Source organism: Saimiri boliviensis, chromosome 1 (assembly GCF_048565385.1).
Source record: "Saimiri boliviensis isolate mSaiBol1 chromosome 1, mSaiBol1.pri, whole genome shotgun sequence".
Lineage (NCBI taxonomy): Eukaryota > Metazoa > Chordata > Mammalia > Primates > Cebidae > Saimiri > Saimiri boliviensis.
Genome location: NC_133449.1, coordinates 27,018,093 through 27,045,860, shown reverse-complemented (window position 1 = coordinate 27,045,860; position 27,768 = coordinate 27,018,093). Strand labels below are relative to the sequence as shown.

At 51.1% G+C, this 27,768-nt stretch overlaps 2 protein-coding genes across 6 annotated transcripts; one reads left to right on the top strand and one right to left on the bottom strand.

Moving 5' to 3' along the window:
• Positions 1-505: 505 nt before the first annotated feature.
• Positions 506-3,132, bottom strand: DNAJC5G (DnaJ heat shock protein family (Hsp40) member C5 gamma). 2 transcript variants are annotated; one of them, XM_010352328.2, is made up of 4 exons: positions 3,020-3,132; positions 2,172-2,433; positions 1,854-1,998; positions 513-562 (listed from the first exon to the last, which is right to left on the bottom strand). In XM_010352328.2, exons 1-4 carry the CDS (start codon positions 3,130-3,132, stop codon positions 513-515), a joined length of 570 nt encoding a protein of 189 aa, XP_010350630.1. The 2 variants fall into 2 exon arrangements, with proteins under 2 accessions (XP_039319422.1, XP_010350630.1); XM_039463488.2 differs by lacking the exon at positions 2,172-2,433 and having other exon boundaries at positions 506-562.
• A 14,442-nt stretch (positions 3,133-17,574) lies between these two features.
• On the top strand, positions 17,575-26,639 carry SLC30A3 (solute carrier family 30 member 3). 4 transcript variants are annotated; one of them, XM_010352330.3, is made up of 9 exons: positions 18,148-18,200; positions 20,443-20,565; positions 22,054-22,235; positions 22,849-22,995; positions 23,091-23,244; positions 23,800-23,998; positions 24,258-24,363; positions 24,632-24,766; positions 25,761-26,639. In XM_010352330.3, the coding sequence occupies exons 3-9, from the start codon at positions 22,106-22,108 to the stop codon at positions 25,907-25,909; spliced, it is 1,020 nt and encodes a 339-aa protein (XP_010350632.1). In that variant the 5' UTR covers positions 18,148-18,200; positions 20,443-20,565; positions 22,054-22,105; the 3' UTR covers positions 25,910-26,639. The 4 variants fall into 4 exon arrangements, with proteins under 4 accessions (XP_074251567.1, XP_010350631.1, XP_003941607.1 ...); XM_074395466.1 differs by lacking the exon at positions 20,443-20,565 and having other exon boundaries at positions 17,575-18,200; positions 25,679-25,762; XM_010352329.3 differs by lacking the exons at positions 20,443-20,565; positions 25,761-26,639 and adding an exon at positions 25,703-25,745 and having other exon boundaries at positions 17,575-18,200.
• The last annotated feature ends 1,129 nt before the right edge of the window (positions 26,640-27,768 follow it).

Here is a 27,768-nt window from a genome sequence, read left to right as displayed (position 1 = left end):
TCTCGATCTGTTGACCTCGTGATCCACCTGCCTCGGCCTCACAAAGTGCTGGGATTACAGGCGTGAGCCACCGCGCCCGGCCGGATTTCAACTTTCTACTAATGACTCACCTGAAGTTAGCTTACAAGCTTTTCTTTTTCTTTTTCTTTCTTTTCTTTTTTTTTTTTTTTTTGAGACAGAGTCTTGCTCTGTTATCACACTGGAATGCAGTGGCGTGATCTCCTCACTGAAACTTCCAACTTCCTTGTTCAAGCAATTCTTCCTCAGCCTCCCGAGTAGCTGGGATTACAGGCACACACTACCATGCCCAGATAATTTTTGTATTTTTAGTAGAGACGGGTTTTACCATGTTGGCCAGGATGGTCTCGATCTCCTGACCTTGTGATCTGGCCGCCTTGGACTCCCAAAGTGCTAGCATTATAGGTGTGAGCCACTGTACCCAGCCTATATGCTTTTCTTATCTGATAACTATTGCTGCTTTTCAGTTTACATACCTCATCCTTTTTCATCTCTTAAAAATCATCTTCGATATTTTCCTCTCTTTCAAAATCACATTTGGCTCCTATGATAGAATTATACATATATTTACATACATAAACATTTAGTAACTTTTTGTAGTCTACTGATGAGAAAACCATTACCTTGTAGTTACTCATTAGCATCACCAGGTGGCACCAGTGTGAAGTTCAATCAGCTTATAACAGTTTATTTGGGGTGGGAATGCTCCTTTCTTTTCTTTCTTTCTTTTTTTTTTTTTTTTTTAATATAGGGTCTTGCTCTGTCACCCAGGCTGGAGTGCAGTGGCATGATCGCAGCTCACTGTAACCTCAACCTCCCAGACTCAAGTGATCTCCCCACCTCAGCCTCCCCAATAACTGAGACTACAGGTGCATACCACCATGCCTGGCTAACTTCTGCATTTTTTTTTGTAGAGACTGGGTTTCACCATGTTACTGAGGCTGGTCTCAAACTCCTGAGCTCAAGTGATCCGCCCACCTTGGCTTCCCAAAGTGTTGGGATTACAGGCACAAGCCACCGCAACTGGCCCTTTCCTTTGACTAGATGGAAAAAATTGCATCCTGCTGGGCACAGTGGCTCACGCCTGTAATCCCAGCACGTTGGGAGGCCAAAGTTGGTGGATCATCTGAGTAGACTGCTTGAACCTGGGAGGTGGAGGTTGCAATGAGCTGAGGTCACACCACTGCATTCCAGCCTGGGCAACAGACTGAGATTCTGTCTCAACAACAACAAACTACATTCTGAAGTCTGTTTCACCTGCTGTCTTTTCTAGACATACTCTCCCACCTGGTTCCTTAGCTTAACAGGAGATGATAACACTACATTCAAACTGTCAGTTTGTTGTGTAAGGTGCACAAACACATATTGATCTTTTTTTTCTTCACTTTGTCCCAGTGCCAGACTTGAATTGTCATTTTTAGGGGTTAACCTGCCATTTTCATAGGTCTTTCTTACCCCCAACCATTTCTTTCTTTTTTTTTTTTCTTTTGAGACAGAGTCTCACTCTGTTGCCCAGGCTGGAGTGCAATGGCATGATCTCGGCTCACTGCAACCTCTGTCTCCTGAGTTAGGTGATTCTCCTGCCTCAGCCTCCCAAGTAGCTGGGACTACAGGTGTGAGCCACTATGCCTACCTAATTTTTGTATTTTTAGTAGAGATGTGGTTTCGCCATGTTGGCCAGGCTGTTCTCAAATTCCTGACCTCAGGTGATCCACCTGGCTCGGCCTCCCAAAGTGCTGGGATACAGGTGTGAGTCATCGTGCCCAGCCCCAACCATTTCTTTCATTCTCAATCCAGATATTTCTTACCTCATAGTCCCTGCCTACAATTCTCACCTGACCCTGGAGGCTGACTCTGGACATTCTGCTGATATTTTCTCCCACTGTCCTGCGCAGGTGGTGGTTTAAGTGTTCCACAGCAAAAACAGCAGCAACAACAGCAGCAGCAACAAGTGAGCAGTGTACACAGGATGACAAGTGTCTAAAAGGTAGGCGAGAATGGCCTCAGTCCAGCAGTTTTCTATATGACTGTTCAAGCTTCCCTCCCTCAATCCTCCTGACACCCAGAAAATGAGACAACAGAAGCATTTGTCCTAAGGAGAGGAAGGTCACCCTTCTTTCCTTATTCTTACAGGAGGCTGGAGAATTGTGTACCTTGAACCAACAACTATTCATAATAAAATAGTATCTGACGCCTTCTTCACCGAAGTGATCATACAGATATATTCCCAATGAGCCATGCCGGTCGTAAATGTTCCGTTTCTTAGAGTCGCTCAGTATGGCGTGAGCTGTGTTGATCTCTTTGAATATTTCTGCTGCTTGAGCATCCCCTGGATTCTTGTCAGGATGATACCGCAAAGCGAGTTTCCTACCCAGGCAATACCCAAAAGGAGGGTGGGGAAGCAATGGGAAATGTCTGGGGAAGGAGGGTTAGAATGAATGACAGGGATTAGTCTCCATAGAGTATAGAAAGAATGCATGAGATGTGGTACAAAGGATAGAGGCAAGCATCCAAGGTCTAAAGTCCTTCCCATACCATAATGAAGAGGGTGATGGCCTCATTTGGCCCCAAAGTGAAGGCCTGTTGGGACTTAAAAATGGGTTATAGGGTCGGGCGCAGTGGTTCATGCCTGTGATCCCAGCATTTTGGGAGGCCGAGGCAGACAGATCACAAGGTGAGGAGTTCGAGACCAGTCTGGATAACATGGTGAAACCCCATCTCTACTAAAAATAAAAAAAATTAGCCAGAGGTGGTGGCAGGTGCCTATAATCCCAGCTACCCCAGAGGCTGAGGCAGGAGAATCACCTGAACTCAGGAGGTGGAGGTTGCAGTGAGCCAAGATCATGCCACTGCACTCTCAGCAGTCTCTGTCTCTGCTCTCCGACAGAGGGAGACTTCCTCTCCCCCTTCCACCCCAAAAAGTCAGGAAGCAAAGCAGATACAGAAAGAAAAAGGTTTAAAGGGGAACTTCCAAGGATTAACAAAGGGCTGAGGTCTGAACCTGTAGGACTTTTTGATGTCTTCAGGTGAGGCACCCTTCTTAAGCTCGAGCACTGCATAGAGGCTTGTCCCACTTTTGGACAGCCGGCGAGCTGCTTCATTCACGGTAGCCATGATCTGAGCCAGAGGAGAGGCAGCATCTGTGAGAACTCCCACAAGTAAGGGCATGGAAAAGTGGACTTCCAGTGACAGGAAACTCACTACCTTCAGGGATTAGGCAGGTAAATGATGACAGAAGGGCAAGGATAAGATAACAATGAGTGGGATCTGAGACTAGCAGGAGAATTCAGGTGATCAGAAAGATTCAAATTTTAAGGAGGAAACATCTTCTCACATTTCCCAGCATCCTCCAGCTACACAGACCTCCAGACAACCCACATCCCGGAGGAGCTGTAAACAAGGAGAGGTCTAAGCCATGAGAAGAGTCTGATTTTGCCTGGAACTCCTATTACCTGGAGTAGATACCTCTGGATCTGTCCAAGCTCACTGCTGGGTTTGAAAGACCAGGGCGGCCCCAGCCTGAACACACTGGATCAGGAATCGGAAAGATCCACAACTATTAACAGAGAAACACTTCAGACCAAACCGTGTGTGCGGCCTAACAGAAGTCAGGTGTCCGAGGGCCTGGCGGGGGGCGGGGAGTGCTTGTAGCTAGGCCCGGACTTGCTTCTTCCCTCCAGTCTCCTGCTATCAAACCACCCAACTTCTGTCCCTCAGAGGTGGGGTAGTGGGCGGAGGAGGAGGAGGACTCAGGCTGGAGAAGGAAGAGGAAGGCGTTGCTGGGGGAAAGACCTGGCGAGGAACAGGCAGCAGACCCCCAGAGAGCACAGCAGAGGCCTGCGGCCCAGGACAACCAAGCAAGGCAAGGGGCTCAGAGGGAGAGCTCTGAGCGTGCAGGGTACCTCTGGCCCTGTGCCGACTCCTCGCCTGGGTCTGGCCCTTTACCTGGGAGTCGTTCTCTTAAGCCAGGTGGGTGCCCTTCATCCTCTTGGGTGTGAAACTTCACACTGGCCGCGTCCAGGAGGTGACTGCGCTTGCGCGTTGCATCGACGCTGCGGGTCAGGGCAAGTCGTTTTTTGGCGCCCCCGGAAGTACTGGATGCGGAGGCTACGTTGGCTCTGGGACTTATTTCGCGCACAGGGAAGCGAGAGCTTGGGGCTCAGCAGGCCTGCGGCCCAGGGCAGCAGAGGGGCGTTGCTGCCAGGCCTTGTGGCAGGGATTCCGCCGAGCCCCTCTCCTCCAGCAGGAGGGCACCACCCATCTTGATGGCCCACCTCACTCCAGGAAACACAGTAGGCTTGCTGACCGTGGCGGATGAGAGGTATGGCTGCTGCATGCCCTTCTCAAGAGGTGTGTTACCTTCCCAGTCGTCTTCAGTACTTAGGACTCTCCACTCAGTCTCTCCTTCTTTGCCACCTGGAAACACCTCCCCAACCTGTAAGCCCCAACTCATATGCCCCTGTTCCTGACCCCCCATCCTTCACTCTCCCAGCTGTTCCCACTTCGTCTGTCAAAGCGTTTCTCCTATTACGTTGTAATGATGAGTTTCCACGTCTCATTAAAATGATGTCTTGAGCCTTTTCCAAAAGTCACTACCATGCTCCAGAAACTTCACTTAAGGCCGGGTGACTCACACTTGTAATTCCAGCACTTTGGGAGGCCAAGGCAGGAGGATCACCTGAGGTCAGGAGTTTGAGACCAGCCTGGCCAGCATGGTGAAACCCCGTCTCTACTAAAAAAAAAAAAAAATTATCCGGGTGTGGTGGCAGGCACCTGTAATCCCAGCTACTCGGGAAGCTGAGGCAGGAGAATTGCTTGAACCTGGGAGGCAGAAGTTTCAGTGAGCCGAAATTGCACCATTGCACTCCAGCCTGGGCAACAGGGCAAGACTCCTCCTCAAAAACAAAAACAGAAACACTTCACTTAAATATGATGCCATCATGAGCATGTCCCATAATGTAATCCAACTTGGGTGTTTCAGTTGTTTCAATAGTATAATAACCTCATAATGAAAATTCAACAGAAATCCTTGAACAAATCTCCAATTTTTTCCTAAAGATAGATTCTTGGAAGTGGAATTATTGGGTCAAAATGATTTTTTTATTTTATTTATTTATTTATTTATTTATTGCACTCTTGATCTCTATTGCTAACTTTCTTCTGGAAAGGTAGCGGAGGAGGAGTTTGTATCCCCACTTGCAGGTGTGGGAGCGTGCCTCTACCTGGCCTGCCTTCCTGCAAGAGGTAGTCTTTGCATCACTTATAATTTACCACTTTGTAGTGCAGGTTTTCTTTACAAGAACACCCAGTGGCTCCTGTAACATATAGTAGAAAAAGCTTTATTACTTGGAAAATACTTATCTGTTAACCCTCTTGTAGCTTTTGTCACTCTCTTCATTACAGTTGTTTGTGCACATTTTCCTCCCCTTGTAGATTGGGTTTTTTGTTTGTGTTTTGTTTTGTTTTGTTTTGAGATGAAGTCTCACTCTGTCACCCAGGCTGGAGTGCAGTGGTGTGATCTCAGCTCACTTGCAACCTCCACCTTCCAGGTTCAAGTGATTCTCCTGCCTCAGCCTTACAAGTAGCTGGAATTACAGGCACCCACCACCACACCTGGCTAATGTTTTTTTAATCTTTAGTAGAAATGGGGTTTCACCATGTTGGCCTGGCTAGTTTCGAACTCCTGACCTCAGTGATCTGCCTGCCTTGGCCTCCCAAAGTGCTGGGATTACAGTCATGAGCCACTATGCCAGTCCCCCTTGTAGGATTTAAATAGTAAATCAGTATTCCACCTCAAGAGCCAATCTAAGCAAATGAACTAAGGAGTCCATCTGCAGCAGACACGATGACTGCTGAATTAATGAATTTATTTCTGTAGGTCTGTGATCAGTGCAGGGACAGGGGATGAAGACCTTTGCATCACACACCCAGTCCATAGGCTCTGGGTCAGATGAGTTTAGAGGTTACTCATCTAAAAAGAAGCTGAAGCTGATAATTTTTTGGTGGTTTGTCTCATGCCAGATTTCTCTAACTAACCCCCAACCACTCATCACTATCATGGGATGACAGAACTAGCAGAACAAGCCAGCTCATGGCTTCCCCAGCACTGGGTAGGGAGAGCAGAAGATATTAGAAGTGCACTTACAATGAATTCCTTGCCTCAGTCTGTAACACCCAACGTGGTCCTGCCCCTGCCTCTCATTCCAATGTTTTCTGGAACCACTGTCCTGCTTGCTCTGGTCTCTGTGCCACCGCTTTCCTCTTTTCTTGTGAGTTATTTGAAAACATCGTGTTCCCTCCCATTTCAAGAGCCTTTGACCATGATGTTCCCTCTGCCTGAAGGGCTTGACCTCTCATCCTTCAGGGATCTCAGCTTCAGGCTTCCTCAGACAGGCCCTCTAAACTGGGTTCTACTCCTCTCTGTTCACCTCATAACATCCTGCAAAATACATATATGTATATATGTGTACGTGTGTATATATATATGTGTGTGTGTGTGTATACATACATATATATGTAGAGAGAGAGAGAAAGAAAGAGAGAGAGAGAGAAGATCTCAGTCTGGAGTACAGTGACACAATCACAGCTTAGCAGCCTCAGCTTCCTGTGCTCAAGCCACCCTCCCACCTCAGCCTCCCAAGAAGCTGGGACTAAAGGCATGCACCACCATGCCCAGCTAATTTTTGTATTTTTCTTAGAGACAGCGTTTCATCATGTTGCCCAGGCTGGTCTTGAACTCCTGAGCTCAAGCAATCTGCACGCCTCAGCCTCCCAAAGTTCTGGGATTACAGGTGTGAGCCACTATGCCTGGCTGGTGAACATATATATATATATATATATATACATATATATATATATATATATATATTTTATTTTTATTTTTATTTTTTTAAAGAGCTTCACTCTTGTTGCCCAGGCTGGAGTGCAATGGCATGATCTCAGCTCATTGCAACCTCCACATCCTGAGTTCAAGTGATTCTCCTGCCTCAGCCTCCTGAGTAGCTGGGATTACGGGTGCCCGCCACCACGCCCAGCTAATTTTCTTTTATTTTTAGTAGAGACAGGTTTTCATCATGTTGACCAGGCTGGTCTCAAACTCCTGACCTCAGGTGATCCACCCGCCTCAGCCTCCCAAAGTGCTGAGATTACTGGCACGAGCCACCATGCCCAGCCTGGTGAACATATATTTATTTGTATGTTGATTTAGAAGCTGCCTTCCCCAGATGACAGCTCCACGAGGGCAGGGACCTTGTTTGTTTGCTGACCACTGTATCCCCAGCACCTAGAACCATGCCTGACTCACATAGTGAATGAATGATTTGTTGAATGAGCTATAGCTGAGGGAGCCCTCTGCCAATCCAGTGTAACCTGGAGGTTGGGCCCAGAATTCCCTGGGACAGAAGCATTTAGCTAGGGAATTGTAGTCTTGTAGACAAGACTTCTTTCTACCACAATACAAAAAGAAGGCAAGAGGGGAGATAACAATGTGATTCGGAACTCCCTGTTTCTTGTTTGTCTTAGTATTCCCTCCAGTTCCTAACACACTTCCTGTGTTCAATGAATGCTGGTTGGTTGAATGAACAAGCAAGAGTGTGTGAGGCGTTTCCGAGACACTCTTACCTATCTGCTTTGATCCTCACAACAACCTGAGAGACAATTGCATTCCTGCTTCATAGAAGAAGTGAGCCCTGAGAAAGAAGGCAAATCCGGTTCTGAGAAAAGTTAGTAAACACCTTTTGCATCTTGCCAGAGGCTGCAGAATGTTTCCACTTTCTGTCATTGCCCTCTGACATTCTAATTAATCACAGTTCAAAGCTCTTGAAATAGCTATTATCTGTAAGTCTTGTGAGGCTGTGCTCTGAATAGAATGTCACTTCAGCCAGGAAGCTGCAGAGTTGGGAGTAGCACAGGCCAGTCAGCCTGGCATCCTTTGGCCAGGGGCTCTCCTCTTTGCCTTTACCTAGAAATTGGAGCCTCTTTGAGTGTTCTGCACCTCAGGTCTCTTCTCACACCCAGTACAGTCCAAGGAAGAACATACAAGCCAGGGGTCAGAAGCCCTAGATCTTAGCTCTGACTGTGGCTCTCAGAGGCTGTGTGATCTTGGACAGATCAGTTCATCTCTGAGTCTATTTTTTCTCTTCTGTAAAAACCTGTGCCATTTCTCAGGGTTGATGTCAAGACTTAACTGGGGGCCTGGGTGCGGTGGCTTATGCCTGTAATCCCAGCACTTTGGGAGGCCGAGGCAGGTGGATCACCAGAGATTAGGAGTTCAAGACCAGCCTGGCCAACATGGTGAAACCCTGCCTCTACAAAAATACAAAAAAAAAAAAAAAAAAAGTTAGCCAGGCATGATGGCAGGTGCCTATAATCCTAGCTACTCCGGCGGCTGAGGTAGAAGAACCACTTGAACCCAGGAGGTGGAGGTTGCAGCGAGCCAAGATCGTGCCATTGCAATCCAGCCTGGGTGACAGAGCAAGACTCCATCTCAAAAAAAAAAAAAAAAAAAAAAAAAAAAAAAAAAAAAAAAGACTTAATTGGATTTGGTTTTAAAAAATATGAAAAAAAAAAAAAAACCCCACAAATTTCTATGCCAAAGAATGATTACAGACTGAAACCATTTCTTGGATCATTTGCCCTCCCATCATACCTTGAGTCAGTGATCTTAGCGTGTACTACCGCCCAGAGCCATTTGGTCTCTCATGGAGAAAACCAAGAAGCATCCCTTGTTTACCTACAAACAACTAAAGTTTTAGTCATATATCTGGAACACACACACATACAGACAGCAGACATTGGCATATTTATACCCAAAATACCACGCTCTGGAACATATGCAGTGGGAGAGAGAGAGATCATAATTTGTCACATTCAACCACCAGGTTCTCAAATTGTACAGTTTTTGGGCCAGAAGGGACCTCAGAGATTTAACTCTAATCCAATGCCTTCATTTTATAGTTGAAGAAAGTGCAGCCCAGAAAGATGGATTGACCTGCTTAAGGTTATCCAGTGAGATCTGACCTGAGTTTTCTGACTCCAGGTTCAGTATCTATACCGAGACTCCTTCTTCCTACTTTAAAATCCAAGTCTATAGATAGACCAGAGCTGTGGGGGATATTCACATCCTCTCTTGGGTGATGTCAGGTAATGTCCCTTCTTCCCCTCCCCCAGCAGAAGGCATGTATACTACATGTGACCAAACCCACCACCACCAGCCCAGTTGCTTCCCTCTGCTTCCCAGGCCAGACATCTCAGGGTGGGAGGTGGAGGGCTTTCAAATAGAAAGGAGACGGCTTCATGTCCCTGTCCTCTCTGACCTGCAAACTCAGACTTTGCAGACCTAACACTAAGCTAACAGCACCTGTCTCATCTGTAAAAAGGGGACAATAGTGTCTGTGTCTCCTGGTTGTTATGAGGATTAAATTTGAATAAAACATAAGGCACATGCTTTTTTATTATTACTATTGTTATTATACTAGCTATTTCTGTCCTATCTTCTAATTTTTTAAGGAGAGAGGTTGTGTTTCATTTTGTCTCACGAAGAAGGGAAAAATCAGGGTCCTTCCCCTCCACTAAGATTTGCAAATTGTCGTTGGTATCTTTCCATCCTTCTACATCCTTCTCCTCAGCCTCTTAGAACCCCATTTTCTTGTTCCCCCACTCAGTGCCACCATGCTGCCCTCTGGCTAATCAAAACACCACCCCGCGTCTTCCCAAGCAGCCAGATTTCCAAAATTACCACTTTGATTTCCTCTGCTTTTAATCTAATAAAAACTATTACTTTCATAGAATGATCGCATCCCTCAGGGTAGGTAGCAAGCAATCTTATTAAAACACTGTAATTTAGATTATAGTGAAAAAGGCAGTTAATACTTTACCCTCTTAATTGTCATTAATGCAAAAGGAATTACAGGTAGAGTCGGCAGAATGACTAAATGGAATGAAAAACATCAGATTATGTTTTGGGAAGAAACTTTGGCCCTGAAATCACCCCTTTTTGTTCAACCTGCCAACTCTCTTCTCATTTCTTGAGCTCTGCACCTTTCTCTGGTTCTCTTCCTACATCTCTGATATGTTTGCTGTTTCTCTTACTGGTTCCTCTTCCTTTTGTCACCTCCTGACTGTGCATTTTCTCTGCAGCTTGCTCCTTAAGCTTCTGCTTGTGCTCTGTCTTCTCTTCTTCAGAGAGTCAGTTTATACCCATGGCTTCTGCTGTCACAACTGTGCTTTGATGTCATCTACATGCCAGCGTTCCTTTGCTTCAGAACCACACTCCATTGGATGCCACATGCACGGTTTGTTAAAAAAAAAAAAAAAAAAAAAAAAGCTGGGTCTGGTGGCTCAGGCCTATAATTGCAGCACTTTGGAAGGCCCAGGCTGGTTGATCACAAGGTCGGGAGATCAAGAGCCTCCTGGCTAACATGGTGAAACCTTATCTCTACTGAAAATACAAAAACTTAGCTGGGGGCGGTGGCACACGCCTGTAGTCCCAGCTACTTGGGAGGCTGAGGGAAGAGAATTGCTTGAACCTGCTGGCGGAGGTTGCAGTGGGCCAAGGTTGCGCCACTGCACCCCAGCCTGGGTGACAGAGCGAGACTCCATTTCAAGAAAGAGAAGAAAAATAAAAACCACACTCTAAAATCTGAATTCATCATATTGCCCCCAAACTGCTTTTTTGTTTTGTTTTGTTTGTTTCTGTATTTCTGTTCATGTTATGACTATTTGAAGATAATGAAGCTCAAAACCCAAGCCTCACTGGGCTGTAGACTCATTCTTTTCTCCAAACTTAGTTTTAAAAAGCTTGATAATTGTTTTTTTCAAAATCACTCTTTCATTTGTCTCTTCTTCTCAGTTCCCACAGCTTTGATGCACCCCAGTTGAAGGATTTCCATATCACGCTGGTGTCGTAGCCTCTTAACTTTTCTCCCCGTTGCCAGCCTCATCCTGGATACTGCTACCAGATCATAGTTCTTAAAGCAGTGCAGGCTGGGTGTGGTGGCTCACGCCTGTAATCCCACTATTTTGGGAGGCCGAGGCGGGCAGATCATGAGGTCAGGAATTCAAGACCAGCTTGACTACCATGGCGAAACCCTGTCTCTACTAAAAATACAAAAATTCGCTGGGTGTGGTGGCGCATACCTATAATCCCAGCTACTCAGGAGGTTGAGGCAGGAAAATCGCTTGAACACGGGAGGCAGAGGTTGTAGTAAGCTGAGATCACACCATTGCACTCCAACCTGGGTGACAAAGCGAGACTCCATCTCAAAAAAAAAAGGCAATGTTTCCATCATTACTACTTTGCTCATAGCATCATACAAGACGCAAAATGATCTTTGAAATCTGGCAGTGAACTCTATGACCTTATGGCAACTTACCCCTCTGAACTCATTGTCTACTGTTGTCCTAAAGTGAACTTTTCACAGCAATCAAACAGGTCTCCTCACTAAATACTTCTGTTTTTTCTCATCTCTTTACCATTGCCCATTTCTCCCCATAAACCGCCCTTTTCCTTAATTCACTTACTCAACAAATATCAACCAAGCACTGGTATATACCTAGTACCTTGGATACAATGATAAGTGGTCAAACTCTTTCCTCCCTCATAGATTAGAGCCTAATATGGGAGACAGAGTTCATTAAGACCTTCAACAAATATTTACTGGGTACTATTATGTATCAGACCTTGTTCTGGGGATACAGCAGCATCCAAAACAGACAGAATTTCTGCCATCATGAAGCTCACATTCTGGCAACAGGGGCAGACAGTAAACAAAATGAGTAAAACATTCAGTATGTTAGATGGTAATGATGGCTATGAAGAAAAAGAAAGCAAGGAATGGAGATAGAGAATGTTTGTGGAGAGGTTGCAGTTTTTTTTTTTTTGAGACGGAGTTTCGCTCTTGTTCCCCAGGCTGGAGTGCAATGGCACGATCTCGGCTCACCGCAACCTCCGCCTCCTGGGTTCAGGCCATTCTCCTGTCTCGGCCTCCTGAGTAGCTGGGATTACAGGCACGCGCCACCATGCCTAGCTAGTTTTTTGTATTTTTAGTAGAGACGGGGTTTCACCATGTTGACCAGGATGGTCTCGATCTCTCGACCTCGTGATCCACCTGCCTCGGCCTCCCAAAGTGCTGGGATTACAGGCTTGAGCCACCGCGCCCGGCCCCGAGGTTGCAGTTTTTAAAAGGACAAGCAGAGAGAGGGCCTGAGCAGGTGATATTTGAGTCAAGACCTGAATTGAAGCATGTGAGGAGGTAGGTCGGGCGTTCCAGCTAGTGAGATAAGCAAATGCAAAGACCCTGGGGTAGGAGCATACCTGGTGTATTATAGGACTCACAGGAAGGCCAGGATGGCTGGGGAGTGAGGTGGGAGCAGTATGAAATGGGACCAGAGGAGCTAAATTCTGTAGGCCCCTTGCAGGCCATTAGAAGGACTCTGGCTGGTACTCTGAGTATGATGGGGAGTGACATATCTGACCTATGTTGCCTACCTGCTTGGTTGAGAATAGACTGTTTAGGGCAGTAAGGATGAAACATGGAGGCCATGGAGGAGGCTACTGCAGTCATCAAGAAGACAGGTGATGATGGTTTGGACAAGGGCGGGATCAGGATTTGCTGACAGCTTAGATGTAGAGTGAAAATAGAGGAGTTGAGGATGACCCTGGGGTGTCTGGCCTGAGCAGATGGAAGGATGCAGTTACCATGTGCTGACATGGGAAGGCTGCTGAAAGAGAAGACTCAGGATGGGGTAACCATCAGGAGCTCAGTTTTGGGCTTATGGAGCTTGATGGGGCTGCCTATCAGACACTAAGGAAGAGATGTCAAGCTGACATGTGGATACATGAGTTTGGAGTACAAGTGAGAGATCTGAGACTCGCCACCACACAGATGCCATTTATTATTTATTTGTTTATTTTTGAGATGGAGTCTCACTCTGTCACCCAGGCTGGAGTGCAGTGGCACGATTTCGGCTCACTGCAACCTCTGACTCCAAGGTTCAAGTGATTCTCTTACCTCGGCCTCCCAAGTAGCTGGGGTTACAGGTGTGTGTCATCACACCCAGCTAATTTTTTTATATTTTTGGTAGAGACGGCGTTTCATCATGTTGGCCATGTTGGTCTTAATCTCCTGACCTCAAGTGATCTGCCTGCCTCAGCCTCCCAAAGTGCTGGGATTACAGGTGTGAGCCACCATGCCTGGCTCTTTTTAATCCTTTTTCATAGAAAATTTCAAACCCGGCTGGGCACAGTGGCTCACGCCTGTAATCCCAGCACTTTGGGAGGCTGAGGCGGGTGGATCACAAGGTCAGGAGATTGAAACCATCCTGGCCAACATGGTGAAACCCCGTCTATACTAAAAATACAAAAAAAATAGCTGGGCGTGGTGGTACATGCCTGTAGTCCCAGCTGCTTAGGAGGCCGAGGCAGGAGAATTGCATGAACCCAGGAGGTGGAGATTGCAGTGAGCCGAGATCACACCACCGCACTACAGTCTGGGCGACAGTGCGAGACTCCATATCAAAATAAAGAAAAATTCATACCCATACAAAAATAGAATGGTACAATGACTCTCTGTGTACCCAGCATCTAGCTTCAACAATCATTAGTCTGCTGTTATTGGATGGTATTTAAAGACCAGAAACTGGATGACAGCTCCGTGGGTGTGAGTGTGGAAAGAGAATAGAGTGACCAAGGCCTAGGCTAATTCAGCACTAAAAGATTGAGAAGATAGGGAAGAACCAGCAAAGGGGACTGAAAATAAACAGCCAATGAAGTAGGAGGAAAACCAGACTATGGTAACCTGGAAGCCAAATGGTGAAACAAATAATCCCAAATAACAGTTTAGTTATAGTATGATCAGTGCTGGAAGAAAATTTAGTGTGTTGGCCAGGCACAGTGGCTCACACCTGTAATCCCAGCACTTTGGGAGGCTGAGGTGGGAGGATTGCTTGAGCCCAGGAGTTCGAGACCAGCCTGGGCAGCATGGTGAAACCCATCTTTACAAAAAATGCGAAAAAAAAAAAAAAATTAGCTGGATGTGGTAGTGCACACCTGTAGTCCCAGCTACTTGGGAGGCTGAGGCAGGAGGATCACTTGAGTCTAGGAGGTCAAAGCTGTGGTGAGTCATGTTGGTCCCACTGCATTCCAACCTGAGCAACAGAGTGAGCTCCTGTCTCAAAAAAGAAAACGAATAAGTATTGTGCAATGAGAGTGTACAACATGAGAATTAACTTAATGTGGGGGCCAGGGAAGGCCTCCCTGAGGCAGTGACATTTAAGCTGCCACTCTCCCTCATTCTCCCTATGACCAGCTAAAATCCTACCTCCTCCATTCTGCTTCCACTCAACTAGCTCCTCCTTTCTGGGATGGCTTAATTGAGGACTATGTGCCAGGCATTAGTGGGGCTTGGGGACACAGATGAGAAAGACAGAATTCCTGCCTTCAGGGACCTTGCCCTCTAGCAAGGAGACAGACAAGCAAATGACTTCATCACCGCGAGGTAAGTGCCGGGATCAGATAAGCATCATATGAGCCTTGAGAGAAGCAGGGAGAGACACACACCCAGTCTGGGAGAATTCAGGAAAGGCTTCCTGGAGGCGACATCTGAGGAGAATGAAATAGAAGTTGATCTCCAGGTTGCCTCTTCTGTCCATGCTCTTCAGCTTGGCTTGGATTTGTCAGGTGTTAACTTTTGTCCACAGGCTTGCATTCTAAATTTTGCCTGAAATCTCCAGCCCAGCTTAAATCCTGACCTCAGTGCAAAGAGTCGCGCTACTCTCCCATTATGAACTGGTCCAGCATGGACTTCTAGACTGGGTCCCCCTGCAGTCCTCATTTAGCCTGTTCTGCCAGAGGCCTTTTGGAAGCTGGCATTGACCTGTCCTCCTGGGAACCATCCAGGACTTCTTGCCTCCATCACGCCTTTGGACTGAAAGCGGCCTAATGACTCACCTTACAGAAGATTGGTACCTGAGGCAGGACAGGATAGGCTGTAGGAGCACATGGATACATCAGTAAGGATGGACTGGAGAGCAGAAATCTCTTGCAATCAAGTTAGAGTCTGGAGGGGAGGGAATGCGTCTGTCTTGTTCACCGCCAATCCCCATGTAAGCTAGAAGGATACATGGCAGGGAATGAATGTTGAATAAATACTTCTTACAAGACTACAGTCCATACAGGGCACCAGCCCTAAGCTGACTTTCCAACCCCTGGGTGATTTTCCTATCTCCTGTCTAGGTGTAGCTATTTTTTTTTTTTTTTTTTTTTCCCCCAAACGGAGTCTCTTGCTCTGTTGCCCGGGGTGGAGTGCAGAGGTGCTATCTCGGCTCACTGCAACCTCCGTCTTAGGGGTTCAAGCGATTCTTCTGCCTCAGCCTCGTCAGCTGGGCATGAGGAGGCATGCGTCACCATGCCCGGCTAATTTTTGTAATTTTAGTAGAGACGAGTTTCACCATGTTGGCCAGGCTGGTCTCAAACCCTTGGCCTCAAGTGATCCGCCCGCCTCAGCCTTCCAAAGTGCTGGGTTTGCAGACGTGAGCCACCGCGCCCGGCTGACTTCTTGGGGCCTGACATTCACGAGGACCCTTTGCAAAGATTTTCATAGGGCCATTTGATAGCTCTTTGAGGAACAGGTGCAAGCACCCTGTTTCGCTGCCAAGCTTTCCTTACATAAATTTTCAAGTGAAGGTTGGTATTCCCACCGCCAGAGCCCTCGGCTTCTGGAGGCGGCACGTTTGGCCACGCGCTGCAAGGAGCCTCTGCCTTCCCCGCCTGCTGGCTCCCGGCGGGGGCGGGCGGGGCACGTGCGGGCGTCTGCGCCCCCTCCCGGCACTCGGGGCTGCTAAGGAAGGGAAATCCCGGAGGAAGCCATTGTTTTGTCCCCTGTTGTCGTCATTGACTGAGCCTTGCCAAGAATCCCGTTACCCGCATAGGGCCCCTCAGTTTCTCCCCATTCTCGAGCTCACCTGCCCGGGTAGCTACAAGCCAGGCTACCGCATCTGAGCCGTGGAGTGCGGTGGCCCCTGCGCATCCCAGCTCCAGGGCTCTCAGAATTGGGGAGAGCCCTAGGATGGGTGCGGCGCTTAGAAAACCGACGGCGCCGGGCCGGACGTGCCCGGAGCCCTGGCATAGCCAGGCAGGGACTTGGGTTACACCTCGGCTCTGATAAATAGCCGGGCAGGGTGACCTTGGCAGGTGGCTTCCCCTTCTCGCTGCCTCAGTGTGCCTCCCGTGATCCAAGGAGGAACAGGGGTCCCTCAGGTCCCGCGCCTTAAGGGGAGGTTGGAGGGAGAAAGACCCCTCGCTCCCTTGCCCCCTCACCCTGAGTGGGCTTTGGGCTGGCCCTTTGGGGGAGAGGCGGGGGGCGGGCGCGGAGGAGAGGCTGGCGCAGGCGGGGGCAGGGAAGGTGCTTGCAGCCTCTGTCGCTCCCCCGTGTCGCTCCTCAGCCACCGTGCAGGACAGTTCTTTGCACGCGCCTCCCGCACACCTTGGCACGAGCCAAGCCACACTCTTCCCCCGCCGGAACAGCCAGCCCGCCGCCCAGCTTGCCTAATCCATTTAAGCCTCACCTCCTCCGCGAAGCTCTCCCGGGTTAACCCGATCACTTCCAACACTGTATCTGGCACATGCTCCCGTTTTTGTTTTGTTTGTTTTGTTTTGCAAGTGCACTCGCAGTCTCCTTGGAATAACAATGCCGAGAGTAGGTGTCTGTCCCCAGAACCCTAAGTTCAGGACGCCCAGTGTGTTCTGAAAGATTCGGTTGATGAGTTTCTTGCCTGGGCTCACTAAACATTCCCACCCTCCACGCTTCCCTATCCCTGCTGACTCTCTTCCCCTCCTCCTACGGACCCTCCTCTTCACAGACTGTCACAGCTTCGAGTGCACAATCCTCTTCCCACCCCTCCCATTCTACAGTGGCGGCAGGTGTGAGGGGAGAGAACATTGAGCATTTGAAGCTTCTACTTGGGGCTCGGCCACCGACTTTGCTGTAAGTCTCTCCTTCCCCTAGGTTTTAGTTTCCCCCGAATGAGGCAAAATGCGGTAATGCTCGGGAGGGCGCTGCAGGTGTGGAGGATGGGAATCACTAGCTGACACGCTGCCCCTCAGCCCCATTCCATAAACAGTGGCCGTGACACGAGCGAGGCTACTCGGCTCCACTGGCCGCCCCCGCCGGTAAGAGGACTGTGCGCGCTCTCCAGTCGCCAGTGCAGGGTCCGGAGCCAGGGAGAGAAAGAGGATGGGCGTCCAGGCCGGGCCCTTTATTCACAGCCTGCATGACCTTGGACGCTTACTTCTTCCTTTGGGTCTCAGTTTATTCATTTGAAAAGCAGGGATAATAATGGATTGGAGGAGAGCAGGAAGCTTGTCACCCAATGTTTCTGTATAAAAATAAATGATCATTAGAGGTACAGTGATTGGCAGCAGATTTGTCTCATGAATTCCCACTCCAGATCCTCCGCAGAGGGGTTTCTGGAGTCCCTGGAATATCCCTATGTGTCACCGCTCACCTCACATTCTTTCTGGTTCTCCGGAGATAGGTAATGGGTACGCCTGTTTCTGCCTCCGCGTGAGGACTGGGGCCAAAGGGTGACGGCGTGGTGGGCAACACTCTCGTGCGGACACGCACAAAGTGGTGGTCGTTGGGCGAAGATTGGTCATGAGGTCCCTGGGCTTGAGGGGCTAGCTGGGAACCGGTGGGCGGGGCTTTGTGCAGAGGTGGGGCTAGCTCGCCCAGGGGATGGGGCTGTGGAGATGCGGAGTTCTCCAGAACTCGGGTGGCGGGGCGCTCCCGCCGCCCCCACCGGGCTCTGGGGCGGGGAAATGGGCTTTGGCGGTAGGGGTGAGGCTTAGGCGTGGGGAGAGGCCGGGGAGCCTGGAGGCGGGGCTTGGGGAGCTCGCCCCACGCGGGGCGGGGCTCCGGCGGCAGCGGGATCTGCAGTTCGGACTCCTAGCGCCACAGTCGCTGCAGTTCGCTCCACTCTGGTGGCCCCGGAGCCCTGCGGGGAGCCCGGGGGTCGCCGGGCTGCTCGGACTTGGCGCGGGGCTGGCCCCGCCTCTCCCGCTCTTGGTGGGGCCTAGACGGTGGGGGCAGCGGGAACATGGAGCCCTCTCCCGCCGCGGGGGGCTCGGAGACCACTCGCCTGGTGAGCCCCCGGGACGGCGGCGGCGGTAGCCTGCGTTTGAAGAGGTAGGACAGACCTGGGCTGGCCCTCGGCCCGGGGGCGCCACCCCACTACCCTCCGTCCATTTCATTGTCTCCCTCGGCGCGGACCCTGCCTGGCATCCCCGCGCACCGCGAGTCCCTTGGCTCTGCTGCACCCCGCTTCATCCGCTCTGGCCGCACGGAGCGCCCGGCCGCAGCAGACCGGGACCCCTGCCCTTCACCGCCGGCTATGTCTCCTCCTCATCGCCTAATTTCCTCCGGTGAAGCGGCCCCGCACCCCGCGGCCGGCGTCCCAAGCCGCCGGACCCCTCCAATGCCCCCGCTGCGCCTGCCTTCCCTGGGAGCGGCTGCCGCTCCGTCGGGCCGGAGCCGGTGCCGGTGCCCCGAGGTCCGCATTGCCCTGAGCCCAGGGCGGGAGCGCCTCGCTGCCCAAGCTTCAGAGCTCCCTCTGTAGGCCCTGGGGCTTCCCTCCGCGCACCCGAGCTCCGGGCGCCCCATCCAGCCGCGGCCAGGTGTTGGCGCCGGGGCCTGAGGATGGGCCGGGCTCCGCGCGGGTCCCGCGGACCCCTGCGGGGCGGGCAGCCGCCGGGAAGCGAGGGGGCGGCGAGGAAGGAGCAGGTGCGGTCTGGGCAGCGGGGGTATTCCCGGCTCCGCACAGACGGGGCCGGGGGCGGCGAGGTGTGAAATGAGGCTTGTGGAGCGGCCGGGACAGCGCGCCGGGGGCGGCAGGAGAACCGCCAACGCGCCCCGCCGGTCCCCACGCCCGCTGCAGCCGCTGTTCTCCAGCCCCTCGGAGCGACCGCCCGGCTTCTCTGGCCACCCCCGCGGGCCATCTTGTCTGTCGGCTGACCGTCCGTTTGTCTCCAGAATTTGGCAGAGCCTCCGGCTTCTCTTCCCCTGTCTCTCAGTCTTTCTGTTTCTCTCCCAGTCCCTCTCCCTTTGTCTCTTACGTGGTGCCTCTGGCCCTTTTCTTGGGTGGGGGCTTTCAAGCCGGGTTGGGGGTGGGGGGCGAGCAGAAGGGAGCGGGACCTCTTCCTGCAGGGGCCTGCAGAGACGCGGTGGGGGCTCTGCCGTGGGCCTGGCATCTCTTCAGGTATCCTTTTGACTTTGCTTCAGCCCCTGCTACGTCACCCTTCCTCCCCACTCAATATCATCGTTTGTTTGTTGGGGGTTTCAGAGGGCCAGGGAGAGGAAACAGCCTTTCCTCATCTCTAAACAGCATGTAGACACCCCACATGCACACACCCCCACACACCAACAGCCAGGCTTCCTTAGTGCCCAATTTATGCAGAACAAAAGGGAGCAGCCTGTTGATGGGTGACCACCTTGATGCCTGGCTGTGCTGTGCCTCAGAAGGCCGGGGAATGAATCTTGCCCACTGCCCCCAAAGCCACCCAGCCTCTCCTCTTCAGGCTCGCATCTCCAACTCCAGCCCATCTTCACTCTCATGACCATTAGTCACCAAATCCTGCAGCATTTTCTGAAAGGCGTTTCCTAACCTACCTGCCCCTCCAGGGAAGCTCTGGCCTGGTCTGTTCTAGACCGCTCCATCTCCTCTCCTTTCCTCTCTTCCTCCCATCAGCAAGGTCATCTCAGTGCTCAGGAGATATTTGTTTGACCAGTCGGTGGATCTCCCTTTATGTTCCTTTGAGCCCAGCACTTTCCTCCTCAGCCCTCCCCTGACACCTCACGCTTAGACTCCATGCCACACACCTCGTCTTTGTCATTCTGCATGTCGCGAACACCCTTCTCCACCTGTATCTCATCTCCTTAAACATGCCTTCCTCTGTGAAGTTCTCTGAGCCCCCTGTGAGGGGGTGCTCCCTCCCCTACACCCCAAAGTGCTTTGTTCATAACCCTCCTAGCATCATAACCCTCCTAGCCTGCCCTTGCATAGTAAGCCATTTGTTACAATCTGTCTCTCCCACCAGACCGGGCTTCATTATGTGTGCTCTGCCCGGCACACCTCATTGAACGAATGAGGATCGGTTTCACAGCCTCCTTCACCACCCCATCTCCTCTGGAAGCACACCCAGCATCATACACACCCAGATTTTAAGTCTTGAATGGGGCTTTGGAAATTCAAGAAATTAATCTACCAGTAACGCACCAAATGTTCCCCCTACCTCCCTCAAAACTCAGCTCACCCACTTGGCAGTCCCACTTTGCAGCTATGATCACGTTTCTATCTGGAGCCATCGTTTTCACTTGTGGGTATTCTTGTCACACCTCCATGAGTATTTCTAGTACTGTATTTTCTATTTAGGTCCTGAATTCTGTGGAAGATTCTATCCTTGCTGGGTTCAGGTTGGGTAGTGGCGGGGGTGAGAATTGGACCAGAATGGACTTAGCACTCAGCCTGAGCTCACTCAGCCTCTGGCATACCCAGGTGAGGCCCCAAGCCCCACACATTTGTGAAGGGAGGCTTATGGTACCATGCAGTTAAGGTGATCTCTGCTGGGTGCTTACAGTCAGACTGAAGTTCAATTAACATGCTCCTCCCGCTGCCATCCTCAGCTGTAACAGGCTGCACCCCCACCTCCCCATGACAACCCCAGGTCCGGAATCTAGCCATCAGTTCTCTGTGCCAGGAATCAGACTTTTTGGGTCCCAACATTCCACTTCTCTCTTAAAGGGCCACACTTCAGCTGCTTGTCTAGAGAGGGAGGGGGCAGGATCTGGGAGTGGAGGCTCTGGGAGGTGGGCCCGGAAAGGAGGCACACTAAGGCCAGGATCACGTGCTGAGTCCCACTCCACAGTTCATTCTACCTTCCCTTCATACTGCCTTGGCGTGCATGGCATAGCATTCACCTGTCTTTATCAAAATCCTTCCCATTCTTCAAGGCCCTTCTCATGTTACCTCCTGCAGCTGTTTCCCTGATTTCCTCATTATTTCATCTGGCCTCCATCCCCAGAACGCTGATGGCACTTTAACTGCTCTAATGACAATGGCTACCTCCACTGCATATCATAGTATAGGCACACACTTACCCTGTTCACCAGAAGCTCTCAGAGATCAGCAGGAATCCTGCTCATTTTGGGGTGCCTAGCATAAGAAATTGATTGTGTTGGGGTCTCAGTTCTACCAACTATCTGGGTTGGCCTCCATGTGTCCCCCACTCTATGAGCCTCATGCTTCTAACTTACTTAATAAAATGTTAGACTAGAGCCGGGTGCAGTGGCTCATGCCTGTAATCCCAGCAACTCAGTAGGCTGAGATGGGAGGATCGCTTGAGGCCAGGAGCTCAAGTGTGCAGTGAGCTCTGATCACACCACTGCACTCCAGCCTGAGAACAGAGCGAGAGCCCATCTCCTTTTTGGGGGTGTTGGGGGGATGGAGTCTTGCTCTGTGGTCAGGCTGGAGTGCAGTGGCTTGCTTTCAGCTCACTGCAACCTCCACCTCCTGGGTTCAAGTGATTCTCCTGCCTCAGCCTCCTGAGTAGCTGGGATAACAGGCACATGCCACCATACCCAGCTATTTTTTTTTTTTTTTTTTTAGTAGAGATGGGGTTTCACCATGTGGGCCAGGATGGTCTCGATCTCCTGATCTTGTGATCTGCCCACCTTGGCCTCCCAAAATGCTGGGATTACAGGCATGAGCCACTGCACCTGGCTGACCCCATCTCTTAAAAAAAGTTAGACTAGACCATCTGTAAGGTGCTTTCCAGCTGTGAAATTCTATGGCTCTGTGTATGGAAGAAAGAGAGAGACTGGGGTCTGACCTGCTCATTTAGCCCCCATCTCTCATGTGGCCCTCTGCTGGCACAGCTCCCAGATACCACCAGGCCTAGGGAAGGAGTGAGAGATGGTCTGATGAGGCCAGTGAGCAGGCCAGCCTATGGGCCAGGCCCAGGTTGAACCATGTCGCTTGCCTCAGTCTCTTCACAGAGCCCTCAGAGCCTGTCCCTGAGGAATCCAAACCTGTGGAGATGCCCTTCCACCACTGCCACAGGGACCCCCTACCACCGCTGGGGCTCACCCCTGAGAGGCTGCATGCACGGAGACAGCTGTATGCTGCCTGTGCCGTGTGCTTCGTCTTCATGGCAGGGGAGGTCGTCGGTAAGTTGGGGAGCAGCCCCTCAACCCCATCCTCCCAACACCTGCCCAAGCCACTCTCCACCCAGAGTCCTAGGGATGTTCCTGGGTGCAGATGCAGAGATAGGGATGGCTGGGATAGGGGAGCTGGGTGCCCAGGACTCAGGAAGTAGGAGGGGTGATGGACAGAGCACCAAAGGGAATTCCGGCTGAGGTCTGGGGCCAGTGGATCAGGGCTGACTCCTTTTAAAAACCCTATTTTCTTGTTATTAAAATAAAATCTATGTAGAAAAATTAGAAAAGACAGATGAGTGAAAGGAAGTACATAGCAGTAGTTAACAGTAGTTACTATACCTATTATCCCATCACGTGAGAAAACCCCAATTCATGGCCGGGCATGGTGGCTCACACCTGTAATCCAAGCACTTTGGAGGCCAAGGCGGGTGGATCACCTGAGGTTGGGAGTTCAAGACCAGCCTCATCAACATGGTGAAACCCCGTCTTAAAAAAAAAAAAAAAAAAAAGGAAAACCCCAATTCACATTTTTGGTGTATATCCCCCAATTTATTTTCCATGCCTATACATACTACATGATATTTTCTAAATGGAAGCAGACTCCATCATTTCACCCTGGCAGGCGGGTATCTGGCACACAGCCTAGCCATCATGACCGATGCAGCCCACTTGCTAGCAGACGTGGGTAGCATGATGGGCAGCCTCTTCTCCCTCTGGCTTTCCACCCGTCCAGCCACCCGCACCATGACCTTTGGCTGGCACCGCTCAGGTAAGGCCCTTGCATGGCCGATGACTCTCTTGTCTTGCCAGAGGGCACCTCTCAGGGTCCCGAGCAGGTCTCTGATAGCTTGTCTCCCTCTGCAGAGACTCTGGGGGCTTTGGCCTCTGTGGTCTCCCTCTGGATGGTCACTGGCATCCTCCTGTACCTGGCCTTCGTCCGCCTGCTGCACAGCGACTACCACATCGAGGGGGGTGCCATGCTGCTGACCGCCAGCATTGCAGTCTGTGCCAACCTGTTGTACGTCCCAGTATGGAGCAGGCGCCTTGTGGGGCCCAGGGCGAGGGGTCTTCCTCCAAGATGGGAGAGCTGGCTCTCTCCTCCCCATCAGACACATGCATGTGCACACACAGTTCTCCCCGGGCTGCCCTGGGTGTGCCTGAGAAGGGTCTGGGCTAGAGACCTAAAATTCAGCCAGCAGATCTCTGTTAAGGGCCTGCCACGGACCAGCCACTCTGATGAGGGCTTTCATCAGTATGATTGCACTGAAACCACACAGCCACTCCATGAGGTGGGTAGTATTACCCCTAGTTTACCATTAATGCAGTCAATCCTGACAGGTGACTTACTCAAGTCACATAGCTCTTTAGGTAACAGGGCCAGCGTTCGAATCCCTATGTGTGGCACCAAGTCCCGTATTCTTTCCCCTAGGCTGCATTCTCTCTCTTTCAAAACACTGTTTTCTTCCAGGGGCTGGGAAAAGGCTGCTGGGGAGGTGAGAGAATGGGGCATGGAGAGAGGGGCATAGGAGGCAGGAGCAAGCCCCTGGGCTGAGCTGCTCTCCTTCCCCCTCAGAATGGCCTTTGTGCTGCATCAGGCTGGGCCTCCCCACAGCCACGGATCTAGGGGAGCAGAGTATGCACCGCTGGAGGAGGGGCCTGAAGAGCCCCTGCCCCTGGGGAACACCAGCGTCAGGGCGGCATTTGTGCATGTGCTGGGGGACCTCCTGCAGAGCTTTGGGGTACTGGCCGCCTCCATCCTCATCTACTTCAAGGTACCGTTGTTGGAGACCTGCCCTAGCCTCCTCCCCACAACTCCACATGCCAGCCCCCTTCTTCCCAGGTGCCAAAGCCTCCTTCCCCTCCTTCCAGCTCCTTCCTCCCACCTCCCAGGACTCTCCCAGACATGGGTCATGCTCCTTGTCCCCTCTGCAGAGTTTTGAGGGGCCTCTCAGGTCCTGATTTTTCAGGATACACATAGATTTCCTCTGACAGGTCCCTGGTTGTTGGGCTTAGGGATCTCTTTCTCTGCAGCCTCAATACAAGGCAGCTGACCCCATCAGCACCTTCCTCTTCTCCATCTGTGCCCTTGGATCCACGGCGCCCACCCTCCGAGACGTTCTTCGAATCCTCATGGAAGGTGAGTCGGTCACCACTGCTCCCCACCCCTGCATCCGTGTCTGACTTTACTCTCACACTGGGCCACTACTTTTTTCTTGGAAGAGAGTACAGGAAGAAGGCCTGGCTCATAGGGTTTGTTGCTTGGAAGGAGGATTTGGGCATAGGGTGAATTGTAGGGGTCAACAGGAGAGTGGACACAGAATAGGGGAGGTGGAGTCCGGTGGTAGGGGTGCTGCTTCTGAGCAGGAGTGGCCCGGGCAGTAAGGCATGGCTGGTGCTGTTTGCAGGTACCCCCCGCAATGTGGGGTTCGAACCTGTGCGGGATACACTGTTGTCAGTGCCAGGAGTCCGGGCAACCCACGAGCTGCACCTGTGGGCCCTTACGCTCACTTACCACGTTGCCTCTGCACACCTGGCCATTGGTGAGTCCCACTGGCCCCAGCCGGTTACTACCTGGAACATACCCCCACCTCCAACATGGGACAATAGCTTGAGTTACTGGGACTGTTTCAGCTGTTCTTGATCTGCCTGTTTCTTTGTCTCTGTCTCTGTCTCTCTGTCTCTGTCTCTATCTCTGTGTGTGTGTGTCTCTCTCTCTCTCTCTCTCTCTTTCTCTCTCTCTTTCTCTCTGTCTCTCACACACACACACACACACATGCATGTGTGTTCATGCATGCTGGAGACAAGGAGTCATGGATGCAGTGTTCTGGGGGCGGTTTCACCCTCTTTGAAGTAACACAGGGAACCAATAATCCTTTGAAAGATCATTAGTACCTACAGGTCTAGTGATGGGGCACAGATAGGTAAATGATGGCACCTCCATCCTGAGGTATCACATAACTGTTAAAAATGGTGCTTATGAAGACTGTACGGCAACTAGGAAAAATGTTTATGGTATAATGCTGAGAAAAAAAGCCTAATATAAAATTACATCTACATTATGATTCAACTATTTAAAATATATATGGTGAGTCATGAGCTGACAAAGGATTTTTGGGTTCCTTCCAGATGCAAGAAGCAATCAGAGACATGCAATTTGGATGCCAAAAATATTATAATTTGTGGGATATTTCATGGTAACTCTAGAGGGACAATGAGACAGATATTTAATGTCTGGATTGTCCTGGGAAATTGGGTGGTATGGCTGCTGAAACACTGAGCTGTATGTGGATACTCAGTGACAGGAGAGAATAGGAGACTAGGAACAGTGTAGTGTGTTAGCACCATTGATTGGGGTGAGTCTCTCCAACATTTGATTTGACATTTTTATGCTGTTCATACAATACAGAAAGAAAAGCAGGCTCCTATTCACGCCTGGCTTTAATGCTGTGCAGCCCCTTTCCCTGTCCTTATCTCAGCCCCTGCCTGTTCCTGACTCCCCTGGGATGGATGCCGCCTCTTATCACTCTCCCACAGACTCCACAGCTGACCCTGAAGCTGTCCTGGCTGAAGCCTCATCCCGTCTCTACTCCCGGTTTGGATTCTCCAGCTGTACCCTGCAGGTCGAGCAGTACCAGCCAGAGATGGCCCAGTGCCTGCGTTGCCAGGAGCCTCCCCAAGCCTGAGCCATGGCCCTGCCCTCACCCCACTGCCAGGCCGAGGCTCAGCCCCGGACTCTCAGCATCTGCTGCCCTGATCACAGAGACGGGACCGAGCCAGGCCCATACCCCTTCCTCTCTCCTTCCTTCCACTTGCCAGTTCCCCCAGCCCCAGCCCCAGCCCCAGCCCCAGCCCCAGCCCCAGCCCCAGCGGGCGAGACCAAAGTGTGGTGGGGAGTGGGGTGGGAGTCAGGGGAACAGATGTGACCAGTTCAGGGGCAGGGACTCCTGAGCCTCGGTGTGGCGGGGTGTGTTGAAGGCCTGCAGTGCCCTCTCCCCATGGTCTGGAGAGCCACGAACATCCCTTCCCTGCAGTCCATTTGTCTGTGTGGCAGGCTGGCTGGCTGGCTGGGGGCATCTGCCTGTCTATGTGCTGTTGGTGTGCCTATGCCTGGGGGAGGTCAGTAGGGGCCCCCTCCCCACATGGCGCTCGCTCTGTCTATGCAGGGGCCCCAAAGCCCGCACTTTGTCCGTGTGTCTTAGCCCTGTGGTTTTGTCTGTGTGTGTGTGTGTTCTTGGTGCTGTAGCCTGTGTGTCTCTGTGCCTATGTGGCTGTGCTATGGTCTCTATGAGTCTGCTCCATGTGTCTGTTTGGGGGTCTATCTCTCCATCCCTCTGTTGGTGCTGTGCCCTTGGCTATCCCAGAAAGAGGGAGGACTCCGCTGCAGCTCCACCAATAAACTCATGTCTCACTGCATCTTTCAGCCTGTATGCTGACTCCTCAAGAGGGGGAAATTGAATAGGTCACTTGAGGACGACAGAATCCCTCCTGTCCCTTCCCAGCCTCTGGAGTGACCTCCCACAGACCTCTTGTCCCTTCCAGTCCCTTCCCAGCCCCTCCACCCTCAGATGTAGGGTAAAAGCCACCAGTCTCTTTACTCCCTTTCCCCTGGTTCACAGCATGCCTGGGTCCTTGGCTCAGGGAGAGTCCCACGTGCCCTGGGCTTGGTTGCAGGATAAGGCTGGAAGGCAAGGAGCCAAGGAACCCCTGGGAGTCAGTCATTCCCAGAGGTCCCCACATGCCATTGGGCCTCAGGCTGGCTGAAGGGAGGCTGGGTCCCTTGGAGGGAGAGTGGCTGGACCATATAGCACTAGTGTAGACTTGGTTCTCAGGCTATCTAAGGTGTCTAGCAGGAGGGACCCCTCAACCTTGACAGCAGCCAATCCTGAGTCAGGTTTAGGCTGTGAACACCAAGGATCTCTTTTACACCTATTCCCCCTTTGTCTTAAGAATTGCACATTAAATCACATTTAAGACACATTAAGTCTTAAAATCAGGCTCCTTAAGGGATTGATTTTCTCTTTTAAAAATATCAAACTCAGGCCGGGCGCAGTGGCTCATGCCTGTAATCCCAGCACTTTGGGAGGCAGAGGCGAGTGGATCACGAGGTCAAGAGATTGAGACCATCCTGGTCAACATGGTGAAACCCCGTCTCTATTAAAAATACAAAAAATTAGCTGGGCATGGCGGCGCGTGCCTGTAATCCCAGCTACTCAGGAGGCTGAGGCAGGAGAATTGCCTGAACCCAGGAGGTGGAGGATGTGGTGAGCCGAGATCGTGCCATTGCACTCCAGCCTGGGTAACAAGAACAAAACTTCGTCTCAAAAAAATAAAATAAAATAAAAATATCAAACTTGAGCTGGACATAGTGGCCTGTGCCTGTAATCCTAGCACTTTGGGAGGCCGAAGAAGGAGGATTGTTTGAGCCCAAGAGTTCAAGACCATCCTGGGCAACCTAGGGAAACCCCTGTCTCTACAAATAATTTAAAAATTACCTGGGTATGTTAGTGCACACCTGTGGTCCCAGCTACTCAGGAGGCTGAGG

Bases quoted from the DNA above. Each gene is read 5' to 3' on its own strand.
- DNAJC5G (XM_010352328.2), bottom strand. From the start codon at position 3,132: ATGGCTACCGTGAATGAAGCAGCTCGCCGGCTGTCCAAAAGTGGGACA. The intron at 2,434-3,019 runs GTTCAGACCTCA...CTCCTTCCCCAG, and splicing joins GACATCAAAAAGTCCTACAG to ACATTTCCCATTGCTTCCCC. The intron at 1,999-2,171 runs GTACACAATTCT...CCTACCTTTTAG, and splicing joins TGAATAGTTGTTGGTTCAAG to ACACTTGTCATCCTGTGTAC.
- SLC30A3 (XM_003941558.4), top strand. From the start codon at position 18,112: ATGGAGCCCTCTCCCGCCGCGGGGGGCTCGGAGACCACTCGCCTGGTG. The intron at 23,245-23,799 runs GTACGTCCCAGT...CTTCCCCCTCAG, and splicing joins GCAGTCTGTGCCAACCTGTT to AATGGCCTTTGTGCTGCATC. The intron at 24,364-24,631 runs GTGAGTCGGTCA...TGCTGTTTGCAG, and splicing joins TCTTCGAATCCTCATGGAAG to GTACCCCCCGCAATGTGGGG.